Source organism: Condylostylus longicornis, unplaced genomic scaffold (assembly GCF_029603195.1).
Source record: "Condylostylus longicornis isolate FDR11 unplaced genomic scaffold, ASM2960319v2 ptg000075l, whole genome shotgun sequence".
In the NCBI taxonomy this organism is placed as follows: domain Eukaryota; kingdom Metazoa; phylum Arthropoda; class Insecta; order Diptera; family Dolichopodidae; genus Condylostylus; species Condylostylus longicornis.
In genome coordinates this window covers 2,648,981-2,676,424 of record NW_026578043.1, presented here as the reverse complement: position 1 = coordinate 2,676,424, position 27,444 = coordinate 2,648,981, and the positions used below count along the sequence as shown (strand labels likewise).

The window sequence follows — 27,444 nt, the reverse complement described above, 5'->3', positions numbered from 1 at the left end:
AAATTTTTCTTCTTATATAGCAAATGAGTCTAGTGATATTTTCGGTTTGCACTCACAATTAGTTTGAAGTAATAATAAATTAATCGAAACCCAAATTTATCTAAATTATTCGGAAAATTGTGTCATTTTTGAAAGAAAGTAATACGAGTATTACTTTTCAAAACTTGTATTTGGCCTAATCTAAATATACATACATATGTACACTTAAGATATTTTGTTTGATATTTCCGTTGAAATAATTTGATAAGATTTTAATATTGTAATTAAATTTTAATGATTAATTTTTACGTTAAGAACGAAAGACATTTTATTACCCAAATATTATTCAAATGGATATCATTAATCTAGATAAGAAAATCATTAGAAATAATAAATTAAGTATTCTTTTCATTTTTTTTATTTGGAATTCTTAAATCCTAAAATCAAATTTTTGATGTATGGAAATGACATCCATAAGAAAATATTTCAATTTTTATTATTTATTTTTCCATTAATAATATTCATATTTAATTTTTTTATAAATAATTTTTAATATTTTAATCGAATGAATAACATTAATGAAAATTCATCTACAATTGCAAATTTTATAATAGGTGGCCTTGCTGGTACAACAACTTCTACCATATTATATCCAATTGATTTTATGAAAACAAGAATGAGCATTGAAGGATCTCAAAATCATTATCGCAGTATGTATGATTGTTTTAAAAAAATTAAACGTAAAGAAGGCTTCTTAACACTATACAAAGGGATATCGGCATTATGGTTAAGACAAATAATATATTCTAGTACAAGAATCGGAATATTTATAACAGTAGAAGATATATTTAAAAAACGATATCATCATGAGACACCAAATTATTCTGAACATTTATTTTCAGCTATTATAGCTGGTATTGGTGGTTCATTAGCTAGTACACCATTTGAGGTGATTTTAACAAGAATTTCAATTGATGGCAGATTACATAAATGTGAACGAAGAAATTATAAAAGCATATATGATGCATTTAAGAAAATTACAAAAAAAGAAGGTTATTTAACATTATGGCGTGGTGGTTGTTTATCAACTGTAAGAGCAATAGCTACAAGTATAACACAATTGGCAACATATGAGACAAACAAAGAGAAATTATCTAAAAAATATAATTTAAATGATGATTATTTATTGCATTTTTATGCAAGTATGTTTTCCGGTCTCTTAACATCAATTATAACAACACCATTAGATATTATAAAAATTAGATTACAAAGTATGAAAGTGATTAAAGGTAAACCATTAAAATATACGGGAGCATTTGATACTTTTAGAAAAATTTTAAAAAATGAAGGTTTCAAAACATTTACTAAAGGTTTTTTACCAGATTATTTAAAAATTGGTCCACACACTGTAATATTATTAATGACTATGGAACAATTTAATGAAATTTATAAATTTTTAAAAAAATATTAAATTATTGAATTATTAACAATTGAAATTCGGATTGGTTTCTATAAATTTAGAGAAGAATACTGCAAATTTGCATGTATGTAGGTAAGTTTTTTTTGCACTTATAAATCATCATTGATTTGCCATTTATTATTTCTATGTTTTAGGTAGTCATTTCGTTGGGCCCAATTTTTAGCCATACAATTACTGTAATTTACAAACTATTTGCATATGCATTTACTTTTTACATGAGGAAGGATTTGAAAACAAAAATAAAAGAAGCAATAAAAATATTTTTTTTTTTCACTTAATATTAATTACTATATTATTGAAATCATATTATTGGAACGACCTTTAAGATAAGCTCATTGCATTTATTTAATCTTTAATAACTAAATGGAATACAAATTTCTGATGCACATACTCGTATGTAAGTTTATCGTGACACTATTAACATTATATTGTATAGATTATTATAATTATTTTAAAATTATATTTCTTGTACATATACGAGTATCTACATATTTTCATTATCTATTACGCTTTCGCGGTTTTAAACAATAGCAGACAACATATTTGGTATATAACAAACCAAAAATTAAAAAAATTAACACTAAAGTAGTTTTAAGTTAAAAATCGTGTACATACCTAAATATAAATTACAACATATTTTATGATTTTTATACTGACTCGCTCTTATTATACGCACTTAACAATAAAATTCAAAAAAGAAAAAAAATACAATCTATAATAATTGTTTTAACTCTTTTGTAATTTGTCATTTTTTCGGGCTATTACTTAAAGGTGAAATAGATTATTTTTGTATGTACTTTTTTTTATACTTACTACTCGCAGTGTAATCGTAAGATTTAATAATGAAATCAAATTATAATTTTAACAATAATATATAAATTGTGATGTTATACGATTGTTATCATTCATACTCATATATGTATAGCTTACAGTCTTAATTTTCATAAATTATTTTAAATTGTTTCCATATTTATGTTAAGTTTATTGTTATATAGATAAATATGAAATTCATTTAATTTTAACATTCTTAAATTTCAATTTGATATTTTTTTTTTTTGGGTTAAAAGCCTTATGATATATTTGTTCATATAAATGTAATTTGTATTTTCAATCTTAGCATAATCTGTGCCAATATTGGAAAATCAAAGCCCGCTAATGAATTGCAAAAAAAATATTTGATATTGCAAAATAAAATTGATTGCCTAAACATATTGCAATATTAAAATTTTTCATATTTAAATCTAAAATACAGGAAATTTTAGTTTGATTTGCAAGGAAATATTCTAAAGTAATTAGTGAGCAAAATTTTTGAGCCAAAAAATTTTGCAATTTACATATAGGAGAAACTGAATTATTTTATTTTTTTATGTTTTTCAAAGTTTAAAAATTAATAATTTTAACCATTTTTGTTCCATTTTTTTTTAAAGAAATCGAAAATAATGTCTGTAAGGTCCAAGTTAAGAAATTAATTGTATTTGAAATATAGGCGAATTGAAAAAGTGAAAAATAATTAATTCTCATCAACTTTGATTTATTTTCTTAATTGCAATTCAAATTTATTATTTCAAATCTCAAAATAATAGATTTACAACATTTATTTGAATAATTTTACAAATAAGATTTCATGTTATTATTTAAATTTTTTTATTTTAAAAATATATGCTTTCCATTTTATTTAGTAATTTTTGTAATTTTTTCCCACCACTCGTCTCCTCTTCTAAATTCAACTTAAAATATCTTAATAAATATAAAAATTAAAATATAAAAAAGACAAGACAATAATGAATATAATTTCAAATAACTCACATATGCATGACCATCTTGTAATCCAAAACGGAAACAAAATATTACAAAATCTAAAATAATTTACAAAATAAATATGTACATATATAAAAATATTATTTAATTAATAGACCAAATCAGAAGCAAACATATATAAAGACGTGTACATGTTCAAAAAATAATTATAAATCTTAAAGTAAAATGCAAAAAATACAATTGTGTAGAGTAGATATTTGTAAAATAATTATTACATAACTTTTGGTTAACCAAAATTTTTTGTTGAACTCCTTCGAAAAAAAAAATTCAAAACCTTGAATTGAATTTTTGAATATTATTATTATTTTTTATCACATCCTGGCTGATTAAAAATAATTTTTTTTTTTTTTTTAGTAAATTTTATATAAAATACAATAGAGCTGACATGGAAGATGTAGATAGAATAATATTCATAATGAGCATAAAATGTGCATTAAGCAACTCATAAATGTTGGTTGCTGAGTATTCGTATTGGAACAATTAATGTATGTAAAAAATTATTAAATAATTACAAAATTAAAAGTTCTAGATTGTAATTTAATAAAATATGAAGGGTGCATAATGTTAAAGAATTTGTTTTTTAGGTAATTATTAAAATTAATGTACCGATAATTACAAAGTGCAATTTGAAATCTTTTAATTAAATTCTTGCAATTACTTAACATTAATATTTACACGACTATGAAGTGCTTTAGCAGGAATTGCGTTATATCGCTAATTGAAAATTTTCATAAAGAGAAAGAAAACATTTGTAGTTACTTTTAAGTCCAAAAAATGCCGAATTTTAAAACAGCCTCAAAACCTCATCTGCAGTCAAATTTAAGTTTCTTGGCTTGGTTCATAAAATGTTTTTGTATAAAACAGCGAGTTTATTCTCAAATTCATTTACTTACGCTAACAATTTTGTGTTAATTTTTGAAGAAGTAACAAACCGCCAGACACTTGTCTTCTGCTATGATGTTTTTCACCATTTCTATAATTTTGCAGCCTCTTCCGTGAGTACTTCTTTGTTAAATAAATTCAGACATACATTCAAATATTAATGATTCATTATAATATAAATTCAATATCAAATTTTCTATAACAGTATAACACTTTTCATATATAGCTAATTGGCCTTTTTACTTTCACAATAACTATGTATTTTCTGTAAAGTTCAAGGTGAATTCAATTTTTTTAATTGTTCATTAAAATTGATTCAAGCATACATAAAATAGAAGCAAAAACAACATTGTAATAAAATTAATAAAATTTTCTTTTTAAGCCAAATATACCACAAGAATAATCTACAAATTAAGTGACATAATAATCTGTTAAAGAAAATGAAAAAGAAAAAACCAATATTATTGCAATAATTTTTAAAAGGTGGGCACAAAAATGTTTTCGGGCCTAAAAATTTTACTTTGTATTTCAACACCCTCGCAATTTTTGATTTTTTTTTTAATTTTTCTTAGTAAATATGGAATAGTCTTTTTTTATCTGAACACAAATAACATTAAGAGTGTCAATTAAAAATTGAAAAATTTAATTAAGAAACAATTTTCGGATTATTGAGTTGAACATTCAACATATACATATACATATACAAAGAAATTTTGTCAATATAATCAAAGATCAATTTAATTAGTAAAACGACTATATAGAAATAATATGATAAAAATAAAAAATTAAGATTAAAATTTATAAAAATTTTATTATAAATTTTTTCGTTTTTAACAATGGACCCTAAGTGTATTGTCTTTATATACTCAATAATCGTTTTAATCGGTTGGTGTCTAATTGTGAATTTTAATTTATAAAAAAAAAAATAATCAGTTTTGATTTAATTCATTCACTTCATTATTTTGAAAGTAAGGCAAAAATGAAATTAAACGGTTTAAAAACACATGTGGTATAAATTGTAATATGTGAGTGGGCAATGTCCGGATATGGCAGCACTGAAAGAAAAAACAAATATGTATTATAATTTTGAATAGATAACTGTTTTCATTACGATAATGATGATAAACGCAAATATACATATACATAAATATTTATATGCATGTAGGCATAAGAAAGTATGTCTAAACCTTGGAGAAATTAAACAGCAATAATTGAGAAAAATTAATATAAAGAAATTAAGTTAAAATTAGTAACGAGCTAGGTGCCTAATCTCTAATGTCTAAAAAGGAGTCGCGTTTGCTAACACCGGACCAAAAACAACAACGAATTGATGATTCTGAGGCATGTCTGGCCCTATTTCACCGTGATAAAAAGAATTTGCGCCGCTACGTCACAATTTGGAAGAAACATAGATCCGCCATTTTGCTTTTAAGTCAAATCGACAGTCGGCTGGATTGGACACCACCCGGTGAAAGCCGCCCAAAGCGCCCAAAGATTCAACCCTCTGCTGGCAAGGTTATGGCTTCCGTATTTTGGTATAGTCATGGTATATTCTTCATTGATTATCTTGAGAAAGGTAAAACGATCAACAGTGAATATTACATGGTATTATTTTAACGATTGAAGGGCGTAATCGTAGCCTGTAACGATTGAAGGCTGTAACATCAAGAAGAAAAAATTCTTCTTTATCAAGACAACGCATCGGGTGACACGTCAATGCAAACGATTGTAAAAAGGAATGAATCGCACTTCGAATTGCTGTTTCATCTACCATACTCGCTTGATTTAGTCCCCAGCTATTATTGGCTGTTCTCAGATCTCAAAAGTGTCTCCAGGGAAAGAGATTTGAATCGAAGGAGGAGGTCATCGCCGAAGCTGAAACTTATTTTGAAGGATAAGATAAATCGTTCTACAAACATGGTATCGAAAAGTTAAAGAAGCGCTGAAATGTATCGCCATAAAAGGAGACTATGTTGACGAATAAAATCAAATTATGTTAAAATGTTGTAGTTTTATTAGCCATCCTACGGACTTATTGAGCGATGTTATAAGAATCAAATTTTGCAATCTATTTTAAGCCAGTTTTTTTTAGTGTGCAAGTATTGGCATAGACTTTTAAGTCGGATTAGAAAAGTGTTCTTCTAAATTGATTCTTAAGGTAATTTTGTTCGATGTTAATCAGTAGTAAAATTAGTTCCAATAATATTCTATAATACTTTTTAAACGTCTTATGTATTTGCAATAAAATTTTTAAAATTTAAAGTATTACATAGAAGTTATAAAAATTATGTTAACATCATTTTATGTTTCCAATAATATGTTTTATGCGGATTATACCAAAAGTAGATTATGTATAAATATTTTTAAATTATGTTGTACAATTAAGTTAAAAATTTGTATAAATATTTTGTATATTGAAACTTACATTATTGAGAATAATATGTTTTAGTTTTAGAGGCATTACCAAAAATTTGATTTTAATATAGCGTATTATACTTACCTAAAATGGAAATTAATATAAATCATAAAAACTTTTATTTCCTATATTAAATTTGTAGATTAAAAATTTAAAATATTTTTGAAAATTACAAGAGAATTTCAAATTTTTCAATATATGTATGTATGCACTATATTGTGCGCATATCTAGAAATAAATATGGAACAGAAATTAATGATCATAAATCATATATGGGTTGTGTATATTAGTTGAAAATGTGAAAACTTTTTGTTATTAACCATAAAATTAAGAATCTGTAAATCTAAGTTTAATCGGACTAGCAAATATTTGGTATTTTTGTTTTGAATGTCATGAAATATTTCGGTCGTCCTCAAAATTGTAGCGCATTATATTGCAGATAGAATGTACATTTACTGTACATAGAATTTTAAAAATTTAAACGAATACCGCAATTATTGCGAATAATACAATTATTGTACAAATTTAAACGAATACAAATTTCAGTGAAAAATATTTAGCAATTTTTTATATTCGGAAAACGTCAAAATTTGTTTTGTATCATTTTATATATACAGATATAGAGATCCCATATACATGAGTAAAAATAATTAAAAGAATCGTTCGATTATTGTTCTTCAATTTATTTTTTATATATGCGAATCTATTCTATATACAGATACTTAAATAGTAATGTAAACTTGTAACAGCTTTTATTATATAGCTATTATAGCTCAAAATTGCTTAATCTTCAAAGAATTAATTTACGATATTAATTTATATAATCTTATATGTATTATTATTTTATTAAATTTTTTCCAAATTTGTAAAGTTTAAGGACAACTTTATATTATATATTTACATTTAATCATGGTATTATCCAATTTAAAGAATATTTATGAGTGGGTTTATCATAATGAATTTCTAAATCAACATTTATATTTATGATATTTGTGCACATATACACATGTATACGATATAACGTATTCTTTTGAAAATTTGTTCTATTATACGTATAACCATCAATATATAAAATTGAATATTTTTGTTGTATGGAATTTCATTTGAAATATTATTATTTTATTTTTTTTTCGATATTTTATGCAAAATTTATGTAACAGGTGTTAATTTATTTTTCCGCGTTCCTAAAAGAAAATCAAATAATAATATAAAAAGTTACTAATTGGAATTCTTTTTCAATTCATTATTCATTTTTTTTTTCAATTATTCAAAATGGTTAAAATGAATTTTAACCCTATAGAAGGGATCAAAAATACTATGTGCATATTGTTCCTTAAAATCTTTAATTTTATGCATAGCAAACAATTATTTTTACGTATGCTTAAACGATCCCTGCGAAGTAAAAATTGCAGTAATACGGTGCGTATTCATATAAACATTTTAACAATTCATTATAAGTTGCAATTTTGAGCTCCGGGGATATTATTTCTAACTTTTTATAAATGGAGCTTTATGAAAATATTAAAAATAATTTCTTATGCCTATTAAATTTACTAAAAATTCTTACTTTAAACCACATTTTTAATGATTTCTAACCATTTATCATTTCAAGTATATGGAAGCAATTACACCGCTATGTATACATAATTAAAATATCTCACATAATGATTAAAGTGTCAAAGGTTTTAATCTTGTCATTACTTTTGTTTTTTTTTCTGCCCTTAAAATGATTTTCCGTCATTTAAGATAATTTTACATGTAAATTTATACATATATAATGTGCATGACCTTTTTGTTTGTCTGACAGTATATTTTTGAGTTTTTCACATACGCTTCGTACATATACATACATATATATATGTATATATTATGTACCAATAATTTATTGTGATTATAGAGTTTCATTTTATATTTTTCATAATGATTTATCGTTATTATGCTTTTATTTTTTTAATTTCACTTCAAAATTTTGATAATTTTAAAGTGAGCATTTAAAATTTTTTACTAAAATTTTAGTTTCTATCTATACCATTTATTGCAAACATTTTTATTTCCATGATTTAAGGGATTGGAATGATTGTAGAATAAATTTAAGAAGTTCTTTGATTGTTGACATTGTTAATGCAAAATTGAGTCTCATGCGAATTATTAATTATCTAAAATATAAAAAATACAGAGTACACGAGACTCGATGGTACTCCCGAAGCAAAGTAATAAAATATGTTCAGACGAACAAGAAACACAAAAGTGACATTTTCCTTTTTGAGTTCACTTTTTCGAGCTATAAGGCCTGGGTGTTGGGCTTTCTGAGAATAATTGGAATAAAAACTGCTAAAATAGTGTTATAAAATGATGAATCCTTATAGAAATCCATACAGAAGACACCATTTCAGCAGTTGTTATTCTATATACTTGCTAAATTTCAGTAGGTACTGTTATAATAAAAAACAAATTTTTAATAGTTTATGCAACAATTTTACAACTCGTTACTAAAAGATTTAAAAACACTGTAAAATTTGTTTGCATATTATTTTTTTAATTGTTTTCGAACACGATTTTTATTTTTAAAGGAGTTAAGAGAACTTACCGTTTATAAGATTAAAATTACATATTTAACTTTTTTTTCTTTTACTGTCTTTTTTTTGTTAAATTATTGAATTTTTTTTTTTAAAAAGTTATTTCTAAATTTTTTTTATTCTATTTTAAATGCACGAGTTTAAGTATTTTGATCACGAATTTTTCTATGAATAATTTTTATGGGCACAAAATAATAATAATATGTCCATTGCCCATACATTATATACGAGTATGTGACGTAGTGTACAATTTACATAATATCAAATATCTTATACTTTATAATAAACTCTTAATCATATTTGAATTTTTAAAGTCATATTTCTTCTTTCAGTTTGTAATTCGGGTATGAACAGTTTTTTGCTATGAAAAAGTTAAGGGGCTACAACTGATCAGTAATCTAATTAGTTAAACTAAAAATTTGCCTTTTGTACTTGGAATGATTTTGCATATAGGTACATATTATCTGTCGTCGTAATTAGGAAATTCGACTATCTGCAGAAACTTATTTCGCCAGAAATCGCAATTAAATATTTACTTACTGTGCTAGTTAATAAAATTGAAATAATTAAAATAAAAAATTTTAAGCAATTTAATACGTAAAAAAGCATATTTAGTTTTCACAATCAAAAGAAACGTTTTTTTAGAGTGTTATGCAACTTTCTAGTATTTTATAGAATAGATAAATCTTCTTTAAAATAGTAACTTGTAAACTGAAGTGCAATGTTATACGAACATTATATTCCAAAATAAAACTTAATTATTATAACAATGATATTTAAAAATTATATGCAAAATGCTCCGCCTATATACCTACCTGTATTTCAATATTGACCGTTACTTAAAAATGATATATGCACATACATATGCACCTGCACATACATACAATTTAAATTTAAACTTAATTCTATTGTGTCAAATATAAAGAACAATTAAAATATCAGTATATCACCAATCACAGACATAAAGGCCCCATTGATTCAAGTCATTTTTATTATTATGAATTGTTATACACACAATTACATTCTACCTACCACCAAACTTTACATAAAATTATAAACGAATCGCTGAAATTCTTAAGCGATTATTGAACTTGATTGGAATGACCTTTTGTAGGTGCATTGTGTACAGGTACACACAATTATTATTTTATAAATTATCTAGCACATAATAAAGAAGTTTATTTTTTTGTTGTTTTAATTTTTTATTTTCAATATTTTCGAAGATAATTTAAAGCGGAACAAAATTAAAAATAAAATAAATAAATGAATAAAAAAAAAAAAAGAATTTATTTCTTGACCCAGAATTTCTTTTGATTTATTATCTTTTTATAAAATCTTAAAATTATTATTATTACATACACATGTATATGTGTATATAGCTGGTATTCATAAATTTAAATATATGTATAAGTAATTTTTAAATATCAATTTTCATATCTATATTTCTTTAATCTCTATTCACATTTTTTTTTTTTTTTTTGAAAATAAATAATTTATGAATTTATAAAAAATATAATTCAAATATTGACTTTTATTCTTATATTGTAGTTATTATTATGGATATCAGATGTCACAACTTGCAATTAATTTTACTCAATTATTATTGTTGATGGTAAAGGTAATTTTATAAACTGTTATAAATTTTTGTTTTTACATTGATTAATAAAATAAAAATAATAATAAAAAAAATTTTAGGGAGTTCGAAACCCATCAGTTTAGATCTCACAACAAAGTAGTATGGAATTGTTTTCTAGAATTCGTGGAGCCGATATCAAAAAATAGAGTAATTTTCATGTAGAAGGTGGATCATAGATGCGAAGAGAGGCACAAGATTGCCGGCGAATTGGTATACTTCAGTTACTATTTTTCCTTAATTATACCTATAAACATAATTAGGTATTTCGGGGGGTCTATCTTAAAGTTAATTTATATTCTTAAAATACATAACCTTTTGAGTGCATACATGCTCCTCTTTTGTCCAGTAATATTTTAAAAATGATATCGTTTGTAAATTATCTAATTAGTTTACTTTTAACTCTCGAGAGCGAATTTAAACTCTTTTCGTGCAAATTTAAGGACAAGAGACAAAAGTGGCATATGTGTGCACTCAGCGTCCCTAAAAAATAAGTGTGCACCCAAAAGGTTAATTAATAAAATTCATTTCTAATTTAAAACTTCTTCTTTTACAATTATTAATAATTACTAAAATACTTCCTTTGTTTTAATTCCTTCCTTTACTTTAATAACATATAATATGCACATTTATCACACTTTAATTATTCCACAATATTAAAATAACATTCTTAATGATAAAGAAATTTGTAATTTATTTTTAACCAATAATTTGTAAGCCTTTTGTGTTAATTACAAAACTAAAAAATATTACACAAATCCAAAAATTTTTACTGCAAATTTCTAAAATATTTTATAGGTAAAAAATATTAAATACATAGTTTAACTAATTTACTATTATTCAATTTATTTTTTTTCTTTTAAATTATCTTCGCTAATTATTACTGTAATCTAACATACTTTTACTTTCATTAAAATCTAATTTTTACTTTTTAATGAAAAAACCAAAAAAAAAATCACCATCTGTTTAAAATTAGTTCCACATTTGGTAATACAATAGTCGATTACATTATAACTTTTGCTACTAAGCAATAACTAATGTAGACAAAAACCACCAAGAAATATCATTAATTTCCTTCATTTTTAAGCTGCCATACTTGCCTAGTATATGTATATCTACATATACACATAAATTGGTGCCGGTAATAGTTTATTTTTTTCTTTTTCAATTCGTTTTTTTTTCCGACAGGTATTTCCCATGATTATATAAGGATTAAAAATTCTCAGTATCTTAAAAATAAACTAAACCGCAAATTAGAAATAAACCGTAATAAAAAAAAGGTCCTCTCGGGAAAAGATTAAATTTTTACCTCCATCACATTTTCCTAAGTGTAATGTAATCCTTTTTATAAATTTTATAAAAAATTTAATGTTCGTTTTTTTTTACTTTTTCGCTATTCATTTCATAATACTAATAACTTTTTTAACAGTGAAAATTTAGAAATATTGTTTTCCAATCTTCCGCTAATTTTTCTATGGATAAAACGTTATATACCTACATGCAAAGAAATTCGCAAAATCAACCTTGAACTTATTACGCCGCCGCTAAGAAAACTTATGTAAGAGAAGAAAAAAAATATCAAAATTCAGCTGTTACAAAAAGAGAATAAAAATTATTTAAATTAGCGAATACACAAATTGCCTGTGCCTGCCTATGCATTGTGGTAACGCCGGCGTCATTTTACTCAAATTAAAGTTCGCGACATGATCAAATTGCTTTCCTTACTTTTACATCTAACTTAATAGCAACATAATTTGTACGAGTACTCATTTGTACATGGGTACAATGTATTAATGTAGGTACATCGTGATCAAAATACTTATTTCGTGCTCATCTCTTATTTTTTTCTCATTTTCCCATTTTTTTTTTCCGTTTTATACAATACAATTTTAATTCCACATATTTTTTTTGTTATACATTTAGTTTATGCCTTAATAGATATTCTCTCTATAGTTTTGCCGAAAAATCTCATGATTAAAATAAAATATAAAATTAGCATAAGGGAATTAAGAAAATATCCAAAAGTTAAAATTTTTGTGGACGTAAGTACAACAAAATAATGGTTATTCATACAACCCTGGATACAGGGATACATTTAGAAAATCTGTGTAATAGATACATAAATAAATATGTATCTACATGCATTACATATATTAAAATAAAATTGTTGTTGAAAATAAACACGAGAAGAGAACAAAATCAATAAAAATCAATGAACAAACAAAAGAAGAAAAATATACAATGCATACTTACATACACTCTAAAGTCTAAACTTAATGAATCTGGATCAAAACAACTATCGACTACATAACCAATGTCGACATCAAATTATTAATAAAAGAAAATTGAAAAAATAAGAATGTCTGTTAAAAGATAAAACCTGAATCAAAAATAAGGTGATCAACTCTGTTAAAAGAAAAAGAAAGAGTAGAATTGCAGAAGAGTGACCATCATAGAGTGGCACATTCAGTTGTAAAACTCATATATTATTAAAACTCTCACTTAAAAATTGTATACGAAGCAGTTCTATTTCAATTTGTAAAACTTCATGAATCGAAACTAAAAACAAAATGTCCTTTTAAACACAATATAGTTTATTTTTAGAAACTTTAAATAACGATAAAATATGAAATGCATATCTCAAGAGCTAGAATACATTTCTCAATTATTTTTTTTAATGAAGAGACGAGTTTTAATGAACACAGTTCCGAAATTAGTTTCAATGTACATATAGTAAATAACATTAAATGACTCATTTTTATTCGAATTTCATTATATAGTAGAGTAGCATGTGCTGATAAGGAATGTTAGCATGGCTGTAGATGAAAATTCAATATTATTTGAATTTATTCGGTTTTAGTTTTTACTTATAAAATTCAAACGTTATTAACTTCGACATCATATCTGATTCGACTGAATTTACTCATGCATACACACTTAAGTATGTACACAAATGAACATATATCATATTGTATGCGAAATCATTAGATTGAAAGTTAATTTCGGAGACTTTAACAATAATTAAGGGAAAGCCCTAATTACTCGTACGTAATTTGTTTTGTATGAAAATATGCAATTACATATTATGGTTATTTATGTAAATATATATTTATACATACAACCATACATACATATTTTAATTACTTTATGTTCTAATAGATAAACAAGCAATATTATCAAATTTTATATCAAATAATATGGTTTTACATACATACATACATATTTCATATAAAATACAGAAAGTTCATTTATTATGCTCTAAAACATGTAAATTGGTATAGAAACGTATACCAAACAAAAAACCTTACAACATTTTGTCCATCATACAATTTGTTGTATAATAAAATAATTTTAAATTTTTAAATTTTCGATTTAAAATACATTCGTAGTATGATTTAAAAATAATATTAAAAAAACAAAAAAAAAAAAACGTTTTCAACCGTTATTCTTTTATTTTATGCTTTTTCACATTTCCATGCATATTCTATATGTATATACATATTACTCAACACAATTATACATAATTATTTGTGTGAGTAGTTTGTTTACATATTTTATTTGTGTGTGCGTGATTATTCTCTATATTCACTCAAAAAAAAAATCATTCAATAATAATTTGATTTTCAGTTATTTTGTGTTTATTCATTCGTACCGTGAGTTTTAAACAGAACGGACGTCATTTTATCCGTTTTTTCCGTTTTTTTTTTAGTATTTTCTTTTATTTTTGTGTTTGTGTGTATTATTAAAAAATGTAATTTTTAAAATATTTTTTCGAATCGATTCACCTAATATAGAATTTGAATGAAGTTCCGTTATCATTTTTGTACCTAAATATAACCTAAAACAATATTAGTAAATTTTTTTAAAAATTATGTATGTCTTTATATGTATATAAAATAATGAAAACGTGAAAATAATGAATTATTAATATTGAATAAAAAAATTGAAAAGAAAAAATTATAAAATTGCAATTTGCATAATTCATTTTTAATAAACGGGACCATATTGGACAAGTAAAGGAAAAAAAAAAATCATAAAGTAGTTGTAGTCCGGAGTTTTTTTTTTGTATTGTTGTTATTGGTTTTGTCTATTAAATATTTATAAATTTTTATGTTTTGGTTGGAAAAAAAAATTAAATCCACTTCATTACCTCTGTCTGAGCTGAGATTTTAATTTTGTTTTTTGCTTTTGCGCGCCTCTTGTATTATTTCTTATTTTTTCTCTTAATCTCAGTTTCAGTTACAAGGCTATCAAGTGCACCTGTTACTTGTATTATGCACATATTTATTTTTGTTTTTCTCAATTTTTCTTAAAAATTTATTCTTTTCGTTTTGTCTTTTTTTTTTAGTATTTCAACATTTTATTGCAATATGAAATTTTTTTTTTATGGACATTTTAATAAACTTGCATTTTATATATGTATATATGTAAGTAATTTTTTATATTTTTATGTTGAACATACAAATAAAAAAAATGGAATAATATGACTAATAAATACTTAATGTTTTAATTGAAAAACGAAAATATTTTTTAATAGAGAAATAGTAATCAAGAATAATATAATCTTGCAGGTATATGTATGTACATAAATTATACACACATAAAGGCACATTAATTAAATATTTGATTAAAGAAACAAGTTCGAAATTCAGGTGTTTTTTTTTTAATATTGAAAACAAATAAAAACAAATAAAGTAAATAAAGTTAATAATAATAGTAAAAATTAATATTTAATATTAATGGTAATAGAATAATGTCTAAAATGTTGAATAAAATATTGAAACAAAAAAATAAATATTTGAAACTTAAATTTTTTTAAAATAATAATCAAGAATTTGAGCAAGATAATTTTGGAGTAACTATATAATATACTTACATATGTACATATTAAAAATCCTAAATAATTTTAAAAAATTTAAGAAAAACTAAATATTTACGATATTAAATGAAAATGTTATTAAATTCAGTAAAATTATATTTACGATCATGAATTAATTGGTAATTACGTGAAAGTATGTACTGTAAACCTTAACATAAATTTTTGTTTATTAATTTTAATTATATCCCACTGTTTTGTCATTGAACAAATTTAATAATCAATTATATAGAAAGCAAATTGAAAAATAAAACATTTTTAATGGATTTTAATCGATAAATTATTAAAATTGAAAGAATTTCTGAATTTTAAACAATAATATAAGTATATTGCAAGTTTGATATCGAAACACACATATTTTGCTAAAATTTTCAATTTTTAATTTAGCCCATTTAATTTTATAATAAAACTTTTGAGCATATACAGGTATACAAACAAAAAGTGCATAATTAACAAAAAATATAATTATTTTATAAACAAAAAAAAATTTTGTTTTACTTTATTATATTTTAGCTCGATTAATTAATTGGAATAATTTAGATTGAAAACAAAAAACTAAGTCGAAATCAAGTATTGCCAATATGCTACACTACATGCCGAAAATTATGTAACATTTAATTAGTTAACTTAGAAAATTAAAAATTCGCTCAGAATTTAATCTGATTGCGATTTTTATTAAATAAATAGAAAGTTCGAATAGATATCAGTTTTATATTAAAAAATTAAAAAAAGTAGTAGATTGTTAATACTTATATAAGTAGAAAATGCAATTGCATTCTTGAAATAACAGTACATTTATGAATTTATTATAATTATAATATTTAATATACATAAACAATTTATGAACGAATAAATTCTTTAATATTTATTGGCCAAATAAACGGTTCTATCCATTTTTTTTTGTTCCTCCTTTCTACCCTTTTCTTAAACAAATTAATTAATTATTTATTCAAAAACTCTTTTATATTTACATAATTGAATATTTAACACAGTTTTGTATAAATTATATACAAGAAATATGAATTTTTTTTTAAACAGTGAATTTAAAAAAAAAAAAAAATAGTCAAATTGAAATAAAAATGACCAAAACAAAGAAAAACTGAATTCAATAACAAAAAAAAAAATTAAAATTATTTTACAGAAATAAGAAAAAGAAAAGGAAAACAAAAAAAAAATTCGCAAAAAGTAATCATTGATTCGTCACTGATTTGTTCGGTTAATACCGTTATTTCATATTTTGTGTCAATAAATAAACGGTATTTTTTTTTTCATTCAATATTTTGAATTTTTTATTTTTCATGTTTTTCTTATTGTTTTGTGTTACCGTTGTTATATTTAAATTTAAATTTTTTATTTAATAAAATTTTTTGATACAAAATTAAATTAGTTTTGTTGTTTTTGCTTTCTTTTGTTTTTTTATTTTTGCTTTTGATTGTTGTCGCTGTTATAAATTTCCTTTCGATCTGCTTTTTAATGTTTATTAATGTTTAATAATGTTTACACATATTTTTTATTTTACTTAATCAAGAGTAATATACATATAGTTGCTGCTATTCATAAAATCTGAAAACAGAAAAAAAAACTAAAACTTTATATTTGCAAAATCTCAGGAATTTTGTATGGTTTTTGTGATGGTAATCAACTCATATTATATACATAATATAAATATATGTTAGTGATGATGATAATGATGACGATATTTAAATATACATATACTAAAATGATATAATGATTAATTTAAAGATGAAATATTTTTGTTGAAGTGTATGATGATGATGATCTACGATTATTTTATTTAAAATCGATTTGAGTATATCCAACTTTTTTTTTTTTTTTTGAGAAAATTAAATCGGATTGAGTTTTTATTAAATAATATTAAATTTTTCGTAATATAATTGTGTAGAAAAACAAATAAAGTTTATAACATTATAAAATAAAAAAAATAAGCATAAAGGAGATGAAATATTGAATTGATTCAATCATAGAATTGATGAATTAAATATTATATATATGTTAGATTAAAGGTGTGAGAAAAAAATAAGTTTGAAATGAAAAAATTCATTAAACAATAAAATGCATTTGTTGGATATTTGTGCAAGTTTTTGTTTAAAAAATTTAATAAATTAAAAAAGAAAATTAATAAAACACATTTTGAAGGCCTTTGAAAGAAACATTTTAAATTGCAAGTTGAATAATATGCAGGTAATTTATAATAAATAAAATTTTTGTTTTTTTTTTCCCTCAAAAATTATATTGTAACCTATTAAAATTGAATAAATTATTTTTGTTGTATGCGATTCATAAATAATAATTTTATGAATATTTTAAATATTAAATAATATTTAATAAAATGAAATTTTCAAATTGAAATGCTCAGACAAAATTTTTACATGACCTATAAATTTTCTTTAAGAATTTTTAATATTAATAATTAGTTGACCAGTATCGGATTGTCATAATTAAGTACATATATAATATTTCAGATAACTACTCCAAATTAGAAAAATTTAAGAATTGCCTTAAGATTTAGTCCAAATCTTAACCACTGCCAATTGTGTTGTATGAAAATAGGAAAGTGTGATTGTTTCACATTCTGTTCGTCTCACTTGTTCTTTGTAATGCTGCATTTAATTGTTGAAAAGCAAACTGCCATGCTTTGTAGGAAAGTCGGAATCCAAAACTGGATTTTTAATGAGGAACCATTTTTTTTTTTGCCCCTGTTTAAAAAGACATTATAAACAAATTCAATCTACTTATACAAACTCATTTTATATTTGGACTGTTTACCAAAATAAACAAACAAACTTTTCAGAAAAATCAAACTCCAAAACCGAAAAGTAAACCTACGCTTAATTAAAATCAAGTACTTAACCATATCCATATATCCCTTTTTGGAAGTTTATTAACAAGAAGCTTACGAGTTTTCTTATAATATCAGCCGAATAACTAGTAAATAATAATGTTAAAAAATCGCTGAAATTTCTTGACTCCTTATTATAGTTGCCGTAGAACTTCAATAGTTTTTTGGTCATATCCTAGAAACTACTTAAGATACAATACTAAAATTTTGTATGAACGTGCTTTTGAGATATCACGAGTGCTTATAATAGCTGCCATACAACTTCAAAAGTTATTTGATATTATCTCAGAAGTTACTGAAGCTATAATATAGAAATTTCGTGCAAACCAGTATAATAATTAGGGCTCATTGTATCTTCATTCGTAGTTGAAAGGATCACCTCCATACATATTCCCGTTTTCTCTTATTTTGTTTACTTACTCAATTCGGCCCTGTATTTTTAAATATTTGAGTATGTTTTTGTTTTTTGATTCATTATCAAAATACCCATGCGCTTAATAATCACAAATATTTTAGTTCATAAAATTTTTGTAAAATATAGGTAAATAATTATAATATTATCAGTCAATCAGTAAAAAAATTTAATGTGATTGTATTGATAATTATACTATAATAATATGCTAAAAGAAGGTTAATAATCTTTAATTAGTTTGAATAATTAATGGTTATTGAACTTTTTTCATTTATATTTTATTAATGTATTTAATCTATAGGTAATATTTTATCTCTTATCTTACACAAATTTATTAATTAAATATTCAAAAATTTTGATTACAATTGTGGATTTCACATTATTAAATTCAAATTTCAATAGTTCACAATAATTTTTGTAAACAATAATCAGTTCATTACTTTAAAGATGTTGAAATAGTGTGTAAGTATGTGTATAAAACTCAATTGAACTGAAACAGAACTTAAGCTGTTGGAAAATTTTTTGCTCAATTGCTAAAAAGATAATATAGGTTTCCCATTCTTTTTCGTTATTATTAAAATATACACATAGGTACTTTGATTTATAAATAATTGTTAGCGGATCAGGGTTGTTAAACAAATTTATTTGTCTGTTACATCCACACTGCACATTATGCAATTATTCTTAAATGAACGTGATATTTTGATAAGTAATTAATTATATTCATTGTTATAATTGCTATACTTACTTAACTACAAATATCTATTATAATAAATATAATATAAAATTGCATAGAATATATTTTTGTTCATCATCACCATATTATTACACTGGCATATAAATTTACCGCCATGCAATTAAACGGCAAAAGAATTAATAAGTTGATTTTTCACACAATTTGTGTTATTTCTTTACAACTAAGAAATAAGTACAAATGTGCAATTATTTACAAATACTTATACGTATATATTTATAGTTATTATATACAAATATTTTAATATATTTACAGGCGCTATTTTAAATCTTTAATAATTACAAACATATTTCAAACTACAGAGAGATTAAAACTTAGAAAATATTTTAATATATTTTTTAAGTACGAACAAATCAATAAAAAGTCGTGAATGTAAATTGTCTTTTAAATATTTTTTATGTTAATTAAATCTAATATTAATTATAGAAATAAATTTCAAAATAATACTTAGTATTAATTTTAAGTTTCAAAATTAAATTTCTTAAACCGACAAATGTATAATCTTGAACTTAATTTTTCTAACCTTTAAACTTTTGTACAAGTATTCAAATATTCGTACATGACATATAAGATGACATAACATTTTTTTAACAAATTATACATAATGTAATTTATTCGAGCTGTTAAGTGTAAGAAAAGGTGATTGATGCTCAATCAGTAAAAATATGAATTTGTGTATAAAAATGCATCTTATGTTTAATGTATAAGTTTATTTTTTTGTTCCAACATACATTCCTTACATATAAATTATAATTAATTCCTAATCACATGGAATTTAAATGGCACGTAATAATCTGTAATGTAAACAGAATAATAAGGTTTATTTAAGTATTATAAGTGTTCAAGAATTTATATTGCATTTTTAATGGTATTAATTATGTTAGGTATGTATACAATTAATTGATAATAAATTAAATTGAATTTCTTGAACTTTTGATATGAATTTGATAAGGTTTAAGTTTAATTTAATTAAGACTAAAATTGGAATTTCAAGGATTGTTAATATTGCTTGAATAACAAGACAAATATATTCAAATACAGGTCAATTTTTTAATACATGTTAAGTTATTAATGTATAGAACTAGAGTTTATAATGTTAGTAATTAATTTGAAATTTTTATTTCATTAAGTATCAAGTTTAATTTTTAAAATTTGCAAAATCCCAGCTCTATGTAAACAGCATTATTATTCATTGTTAAGTGATCACCTGACTTTTATTATGCTTATAGTTTACATCAAAATTATTATTTAAATTTTAAAAATTTTAACTTGAAGTCGTGTTCAGTAATTTTAAATTTGTAAAAGCAATTAATTATTTTGATAATTTTATAGAAGGCAAAAATATTTGAGAAATAAAAATAAATAATACACTGCTAAATTCTTTAAACCCATTATTATTGTTTTTTCTCTTTAAACATTATTTTGAATAGGTTGATTACCGAAATCAAATTTTTTTTTATTTAAAAACTGCATGTACATGTATACTTTATGTTATGTAAGTATAAGTATTAATTAGAAAACAAATATCAAAGGTTATCATAAAAAAATATAAATTATTCCCAAATAATTAATATTATCAAAAATTTCTTCTTAATTTAGTTTATTCTTCTTGGCACTTTTAATTATGCTTTTTCAATTTCATAAATACGTATACACACACATATAATATACGTACATATATATGTATACTATATTTTTCAGAGCTAATTATGTGTTTGCCTACTGTTTAGTTTGGAATATAAAATTTAACAGGGTTAAAAGTCAAGTTTTTTCTCTTGTATTATTTTTCTCCAAATGTATGGCAATATTATTTACGTTTCTCTTAAAGGTAAACGACACTCCGAATGTTGCTAAAAGAGTAATGTAGAGGAGTAGTTGTTTCGGCAAATGGCTTCATAATTTATATTATTGTAGAGAATAAATAGGTTCATGAGAAACCTGATTTAGTTTTGATATTAGCAAAATTTATGAGAAAATCATAAATATTATCAAAAAATTACTGAATATGAAGCGAATTTTGCTGAAATTTCTTCTTTTTGTTAAGCTTCAATAATTCCAATTTTCATTATTTAAATCACTACTAAGTATAATTTACACGTCTACATTAATTTATAAATTTTGTATAAATTTTAAAATATAAATCTTAAATATCATTTTGTGAATAAATAAAAATTATAGTGATCACCCAATAAGATGCTCTCTTTTTTTCCTTTATTTTGGTGTTTCTAATTTTAATATATATGTATACATAATAATTAAGTTTCGGTTTTCGCAAAAAAAATTTTTTTTTTTTTGATTAAAAAAGAACAGTTTTAGAGCGGATCTAGAAAAGCAATCATCCATGTCCTAAAAAAATAAATCTTTTTAGAATAAAATAAAAAGAAAAAAGAGAAAATGAAAAATACTAGTAAAGTATATTGGAAAAAGTAATGAACTGATTTTGATTTCAGTATAAAACTAGTTACTAAAAGTTGCTACTATATAATTATTACGGTACAGAGAAAGAAAATATATTTATTATATGCACAAGTATTCACTATCAATACAAATATACTTACCATTTAATATTTTTACTATACAGGTATGCCTATACATAATTATAATATAACAAACAATCTAGACATGCATACTTATAATTGAAATTGAATAACAATAATTTATTTTAAAATAATGTATCGTAAAAATCATGGTATATAAGGCTATATTAAAGTAATGGACTAAAAATAAAATCCAAGAATGAAAGAATTAAAAAATATGCACAATATCTTGTGTAACTTGTATAACTACTAATATAACTACTAATACCATAGCAAAAAAAAAACAAGCTATTTATATTAGTTACAAATACTTACTACTATTAACACGATTACAACTAAAAGCTAATAATAGTTTCTTGATTATATCAAAAAATTTGTAATCTTACGCTTAGAAGCTGTTAAAATGAATTGGTATTCTTAATTTAATTAATGATTTATAAACCACTTTATAGTATATTGTTATACACATTGAAAAATGAAAATAATTTGATCTTCAACAAATTACTTTTCGTTATTTAGCTTATTTTTTCAGTGAACTAGAGCAGACTATTAAATTACATTGAAATATAAACTTTTTGAATTTGGTCTTCAATCAAGCTAGTTCAATACAATTTCAAAATCTTTGCAAATGTACGCTGGCAAATGATTAGTTCATATTCGATTAACAAATTTAAATGAAACAAAATTTTCGCATAAATTTGGAGCGGAGTTTACGTAAATAGTATACATAAGTATATAATAAATTTTGTTCAATTTCATTAAAATTCATTTGAGTCGATATACAACAAAATCCATGACGAATATATTATTGTGTTTGAACCCCGTCTTTATATAATATTTTTTTGGAGTCTTATAATTGAATGGATCAGTTTTCTACTTCTCTATGTTATTTATGAGCCTGAATTATAAATAAAGGAAACAATACCTATACATAGATCATTCTATAAACTATAAATTATGTATACTTTTATAAGTATATAGTATGTAATCTTAAGTCAGTATTTGGAATTTCTTTCGTTCTAGATATTCTAAAATTGGGAGAAAAAGAAAAGAAATCTTTATTTTCTTCTTTTTTTTTTCTATAAAAAATTTAAAAGAGTAATTCTATTTTTATAAATAAATTAATATATGTACGTATGAATGGGTGTGTTTGTGTATCTGGAATTTTTATAGAAATAGCTGCATACTTGCGTCTTAGCCTATGGTTTTAAATATAATGAATAAAATGAAAATTTAAAATGGGTAAATAGTTCATTTTAGATTCACTCATTTAACTTTTTTTTTTTCCTTTTCTCTAATTTGCTTTTACAATTTATTTATCTATTATTTTCATTTTGTTGGTAAATTGGTTCAGTTGGAATAGTTAAGTGAATGTGTTATTTATTATGTTGTTTATAGAGTGTCATAGTATACAATAATAGTAAATTTTATATTACTTAAAAGCCAGAATAAGAATATTGTGACTTGTGAGCCGTGAAATATGGTTTTCTGAGTTTATTTAAATAGTTGAATTTAAATTAGGTACAAATATTTATTCGATTATCGGTAAATTAATGAAAATAAATTTTAATTATTAATGACATTTTCTGAAAGATATATATATACATTTTTTATTAAATATATATGTTTAAAGTGCTACATTATTTAAATATTCGGATTGAATTCTCTATACTTAGCCTGGAAAAAGTTAAAACATATTTTTTTAAATTTGACTTCTTAATTTTGTTTTAAATGCTTAATAAAAGTTAGGTATTAATTCGGAACTGGGGCAGTAACCTTAAGCCGCTTAAGTTTCAGAAGTAATATTTAAAATTTTAAAGTATAAATTAATTTAAGGGAATAGGTGCTGATTTTGAAGATTTAAATTCAATTTTTCTAAAAAACAAATTTAAAATGTAAGTGCTATTCCAGACAAATATTGCTTAAGATATGTGATAGACTAAAATATTTGCTATCTAAAGTTGAGCAGTTCTTTAAAAATTTTCATTCCGGAAATAAAGAAAAAAAAAGTACATTATAACATCATTTCCACTCAATAACTTTAAGAAAATTTTGTGCTTTAAAAAATTTCTTTACATAAGTAAGTACTTTAGAAAATTTAGAATGAAAATCAATTGTTAATTTTCAATGCTAATTGAACACCAAACCATAATTTAACTTTTAACTTTTGTGTTTCGCTTGAAAAATTTAATACCAGAAAAAAGGCGAATTGTTATATTAGTTTTTTTTATCGAATATTAGTAAATCCACTCGTTCTCTTTGCCCAATTACTAAACATCATAGTACTTAATATCAAAATTTTATAATATTAATTGAACAGAATAAGTAATTGATTGAAGAAATAATTAAAACTTTTATCGGAGATATTACAATATAAGAGAATTGTCTTCACTTCCTATTCGCATGACAACAGGAGTAAGAAGCCCGTCGTGTCGATAAACTGCTGACATCTATCTTAATCTATCTTAATCATTAAGGATCATGTATCTTATTAGTTTTAAAATTAATAAATGGTTTTAGTTTGAGTTTAAGAATTTTAGTTTGAGTTTTAGAATTTTAGATTGAGTTTAAGAATTTTGCTTTGAGTTTAAGTTTAAGTTTAATAAATATGGCATTTGAAACATACGAGAGCTATTTAGTTTTACCATCGAGAGAAACATCCTGTTCTGTCGGTATTTTTTTTATTCCGAAGCTTTTTTTAATTAAGCTTAAACTTACACGTTCATTCGCCAATATTGTACTTAAAGAAAAAAAGCTTAACTTGCTACTTACTAAAAGGGATAATATTATTAAAATGTTCGGCTAATTGGTTGAGTTAAATATTTAAATTAAAATCATGTAAATTTGCACTATTGAAATACATTTTAAGAAATAATAATTGTTTTAATTCCGAACAATTAAAAAAACTTAATGAGTGCTTCAATTCTGCAGTCTAAATAAAATTAATTAATTATACATGTAAGTGGTATAGTGGTATAGGAAAATCAAGGCACCACGAAACTATATTCTTTAATAGTTTCATACGTTTTAATTTCATTGCAGATTTCTATTTTAAGATCAATCATATAAAAATTATTTTTCCTTTTTGTATAGTAAGCATATTTGATTCCTTTTACTTATCTAATTATAAATATTCTAAATTTAGAACTTCCTTTTCTATTATATCATATATTTAAAAGATCATTTAAAAATAATTGAATTGAAAAATAAATAATTTATTGTTTTGATTTACAATCTTTATCTACATATATGTATATATAGAGCCCAGTATTCAAGTTGGATTGCAAATACGAAAATCAGTCATTATTAACAGGAAATACAATAAGTTAGAAAAATTACTATAATAAAGTTCAATCTTCTCATCTTTGTAATAAAAGATCAATAAATTCAAACTCAAACTTTTTCTCTTTTTTCGATATACTTTAATAAAAAAAGATACTAAATATAAATATAAATCTTATGAGCTACTATATTAGTTTACGGTAAATTGTACTCATTCATTCAATGCTATATATGTATAACAATATACTATATTCTTATATATACTATTTTATAAAAAGTAATAATGAAGCCTGGAGATCGCTTAAATCTTAATCTAAAGTAGAACACTTTGTTTTTTTTTTTGTTTTTAATTTTTTTTTTATTTTTTATTCAATCCATTTTCCTCTTTAAACTTTTATTATTATAATGATATTTTTCTTGAAACATAATGATTCATGCTGGTTTATTTATGTATCAGAGAAATTACACTTACCAATATAACAAATATAATAATAGTTATAATAACTAATCAAAATATTACTACTTATTTCATATATGAATATATATATCTATGTATAAATGAAAGTATGTAGATATATACGATACTATGGATAGGTATCAAGAAATCAGCAGGTGATCATCAAATTAAAATAAAAAGAATTGTATGGATACAGAAGAACAGAGTCAAAGAAAATTTCTATCACATTTCAGCAGGTTTTATTAAAATTTTTCATCTGAAGAATATGAAAATGTTACTTATATAAGGTGTGTCGTCTTATTGTTGCGATATGTTGAATTTCTAGTGTTATTGTTTTCAATTTGTGTGAAGTAGGTACTTAATTTATTCAACCCATAGAATATAGCTTTTAATATGTCAAACTTTTTACGTTGTAAAATTTTTAAGTTCAAATTAAAGTTTTTGTAAAATCTTACGATATTAGAAAATTGGCATGTTCTTAGGCGTTCAACAACCCTTTGTATTACTTAGAAATCGTAATTTGTAAATTTTATAATAATAAATAACACGTAATGTGTATACTTACACGACCCTAATTCATAATTTTCCAGAAATTCAGATTTTTTTGAAAAATGTGTTTGGTTAGATCAAGTTTCAGATATTTTTGCAAAAATAATCTACTTAATAAGTAAATGGCTAAAATAATTTTATGGATTGGAATTCAATTAAAATGGGAATATTTCGTATTGTAGCAAAATTATTCCGGACTTAGACTTGTGTAAAATTGTACCAGTTTATAAAAGAAATAAAAGGAAAGGCTATTTTTTATTTTCGACATTAACCAAATTTTCAAATGCATAAACTCATTTTTGTTTTCAATTCGAATACTTAGTATTTAATGAAACACTTTATAAAAGTTCTTGGTTTTCTATGCTGTTTTTGTTTAATAAATTACATTTTACTATTGTAACTAACATAAAATATAATACTAGTTATTTTTAAAACAGGTTAAAAATAATATAGATTTTTATTTTCATATATTTTTGTTTTCTTCCATTACTTGCATATTATTGTATTTAAAATACACTTTTTGTATTTAATTAAAGATTTGTTTGAATTTTGTTCTTCTATTAATAATGAGAATTTGTGAAGTGATTATGTTCTAATTTAAAAAGAACAAAAAATTATAAATTTGAAATATAAGACAATTTTATGTCCTTATTTAGAATGGTGTTAATTTTTTTATTAATTCAGAATTATAATAATATGATTATGAAGCTGTTAATTTATAGGTGACTGAGTCATAATAAAGTATAATTGATATAAAATGTAAATTTTAAATTGCAATTTATGCAAGAATGCATATATTTTTGTTTTAATAGGACAGTGTAAAAGTGAATATTTTAATTGAAATCCAAAGGAGATAATTTTTATTACATAGTATTGAATAATTTTTAATAGTTTGTTTAATATTTTTTTATAAATATGTTGAATATTATCTTT

General features: G+C 22.9%; 2 protein-coding genes across 4 annotated transcripts in view; both read left to right on the top strand.

Moving 5' to 3' along the window:
* Window positions 1-544: 544 nt before the first annotated feature.
* On the top strand, window positions 545-8,789 carry LOC129612571 (probable mitochondrial 2-oxoglutarate/malate carrier protein). The gene is made up of 3 exons (XM_055526240.1): window positions 545-1,069; window positions 5,447-5,735; window positions 8,752-8,789. The coding sequence occupies exons 1-3, from the start codon at window positions 545-547 to the stop codon at window positions 8,787-8,789; spliced, it is 852 nt and encodes a 283-aa protein (XP_055382215.1).
* A 5,682-nt stretch (window positions 8,790-14,471) lies between these two features.
* Window positions 14,472-27,444, top strand: part of LOC129612557 (putative uncharacterized protein DDB_G0286901) — a 142,558-nt gene continuing 129,585 nt past the window's right edge. Inside the window, exons 1-2 of one of the 3 annotated variants that reach the window (XM_055526225.1) lie at window positions 14,472-14,822; window positions 17,189-17,862. The gene's annotated coding sequence lies outside the window, so the exon portion shown is untranslated. The remainder of the gene's footprint in view (window positions 14,823-17,188; window positions 17,863-27,444) is intronic. The other 2 variants (XM_055526223.1, XM_055526222.1) reach the window with 2 other exon arrangements.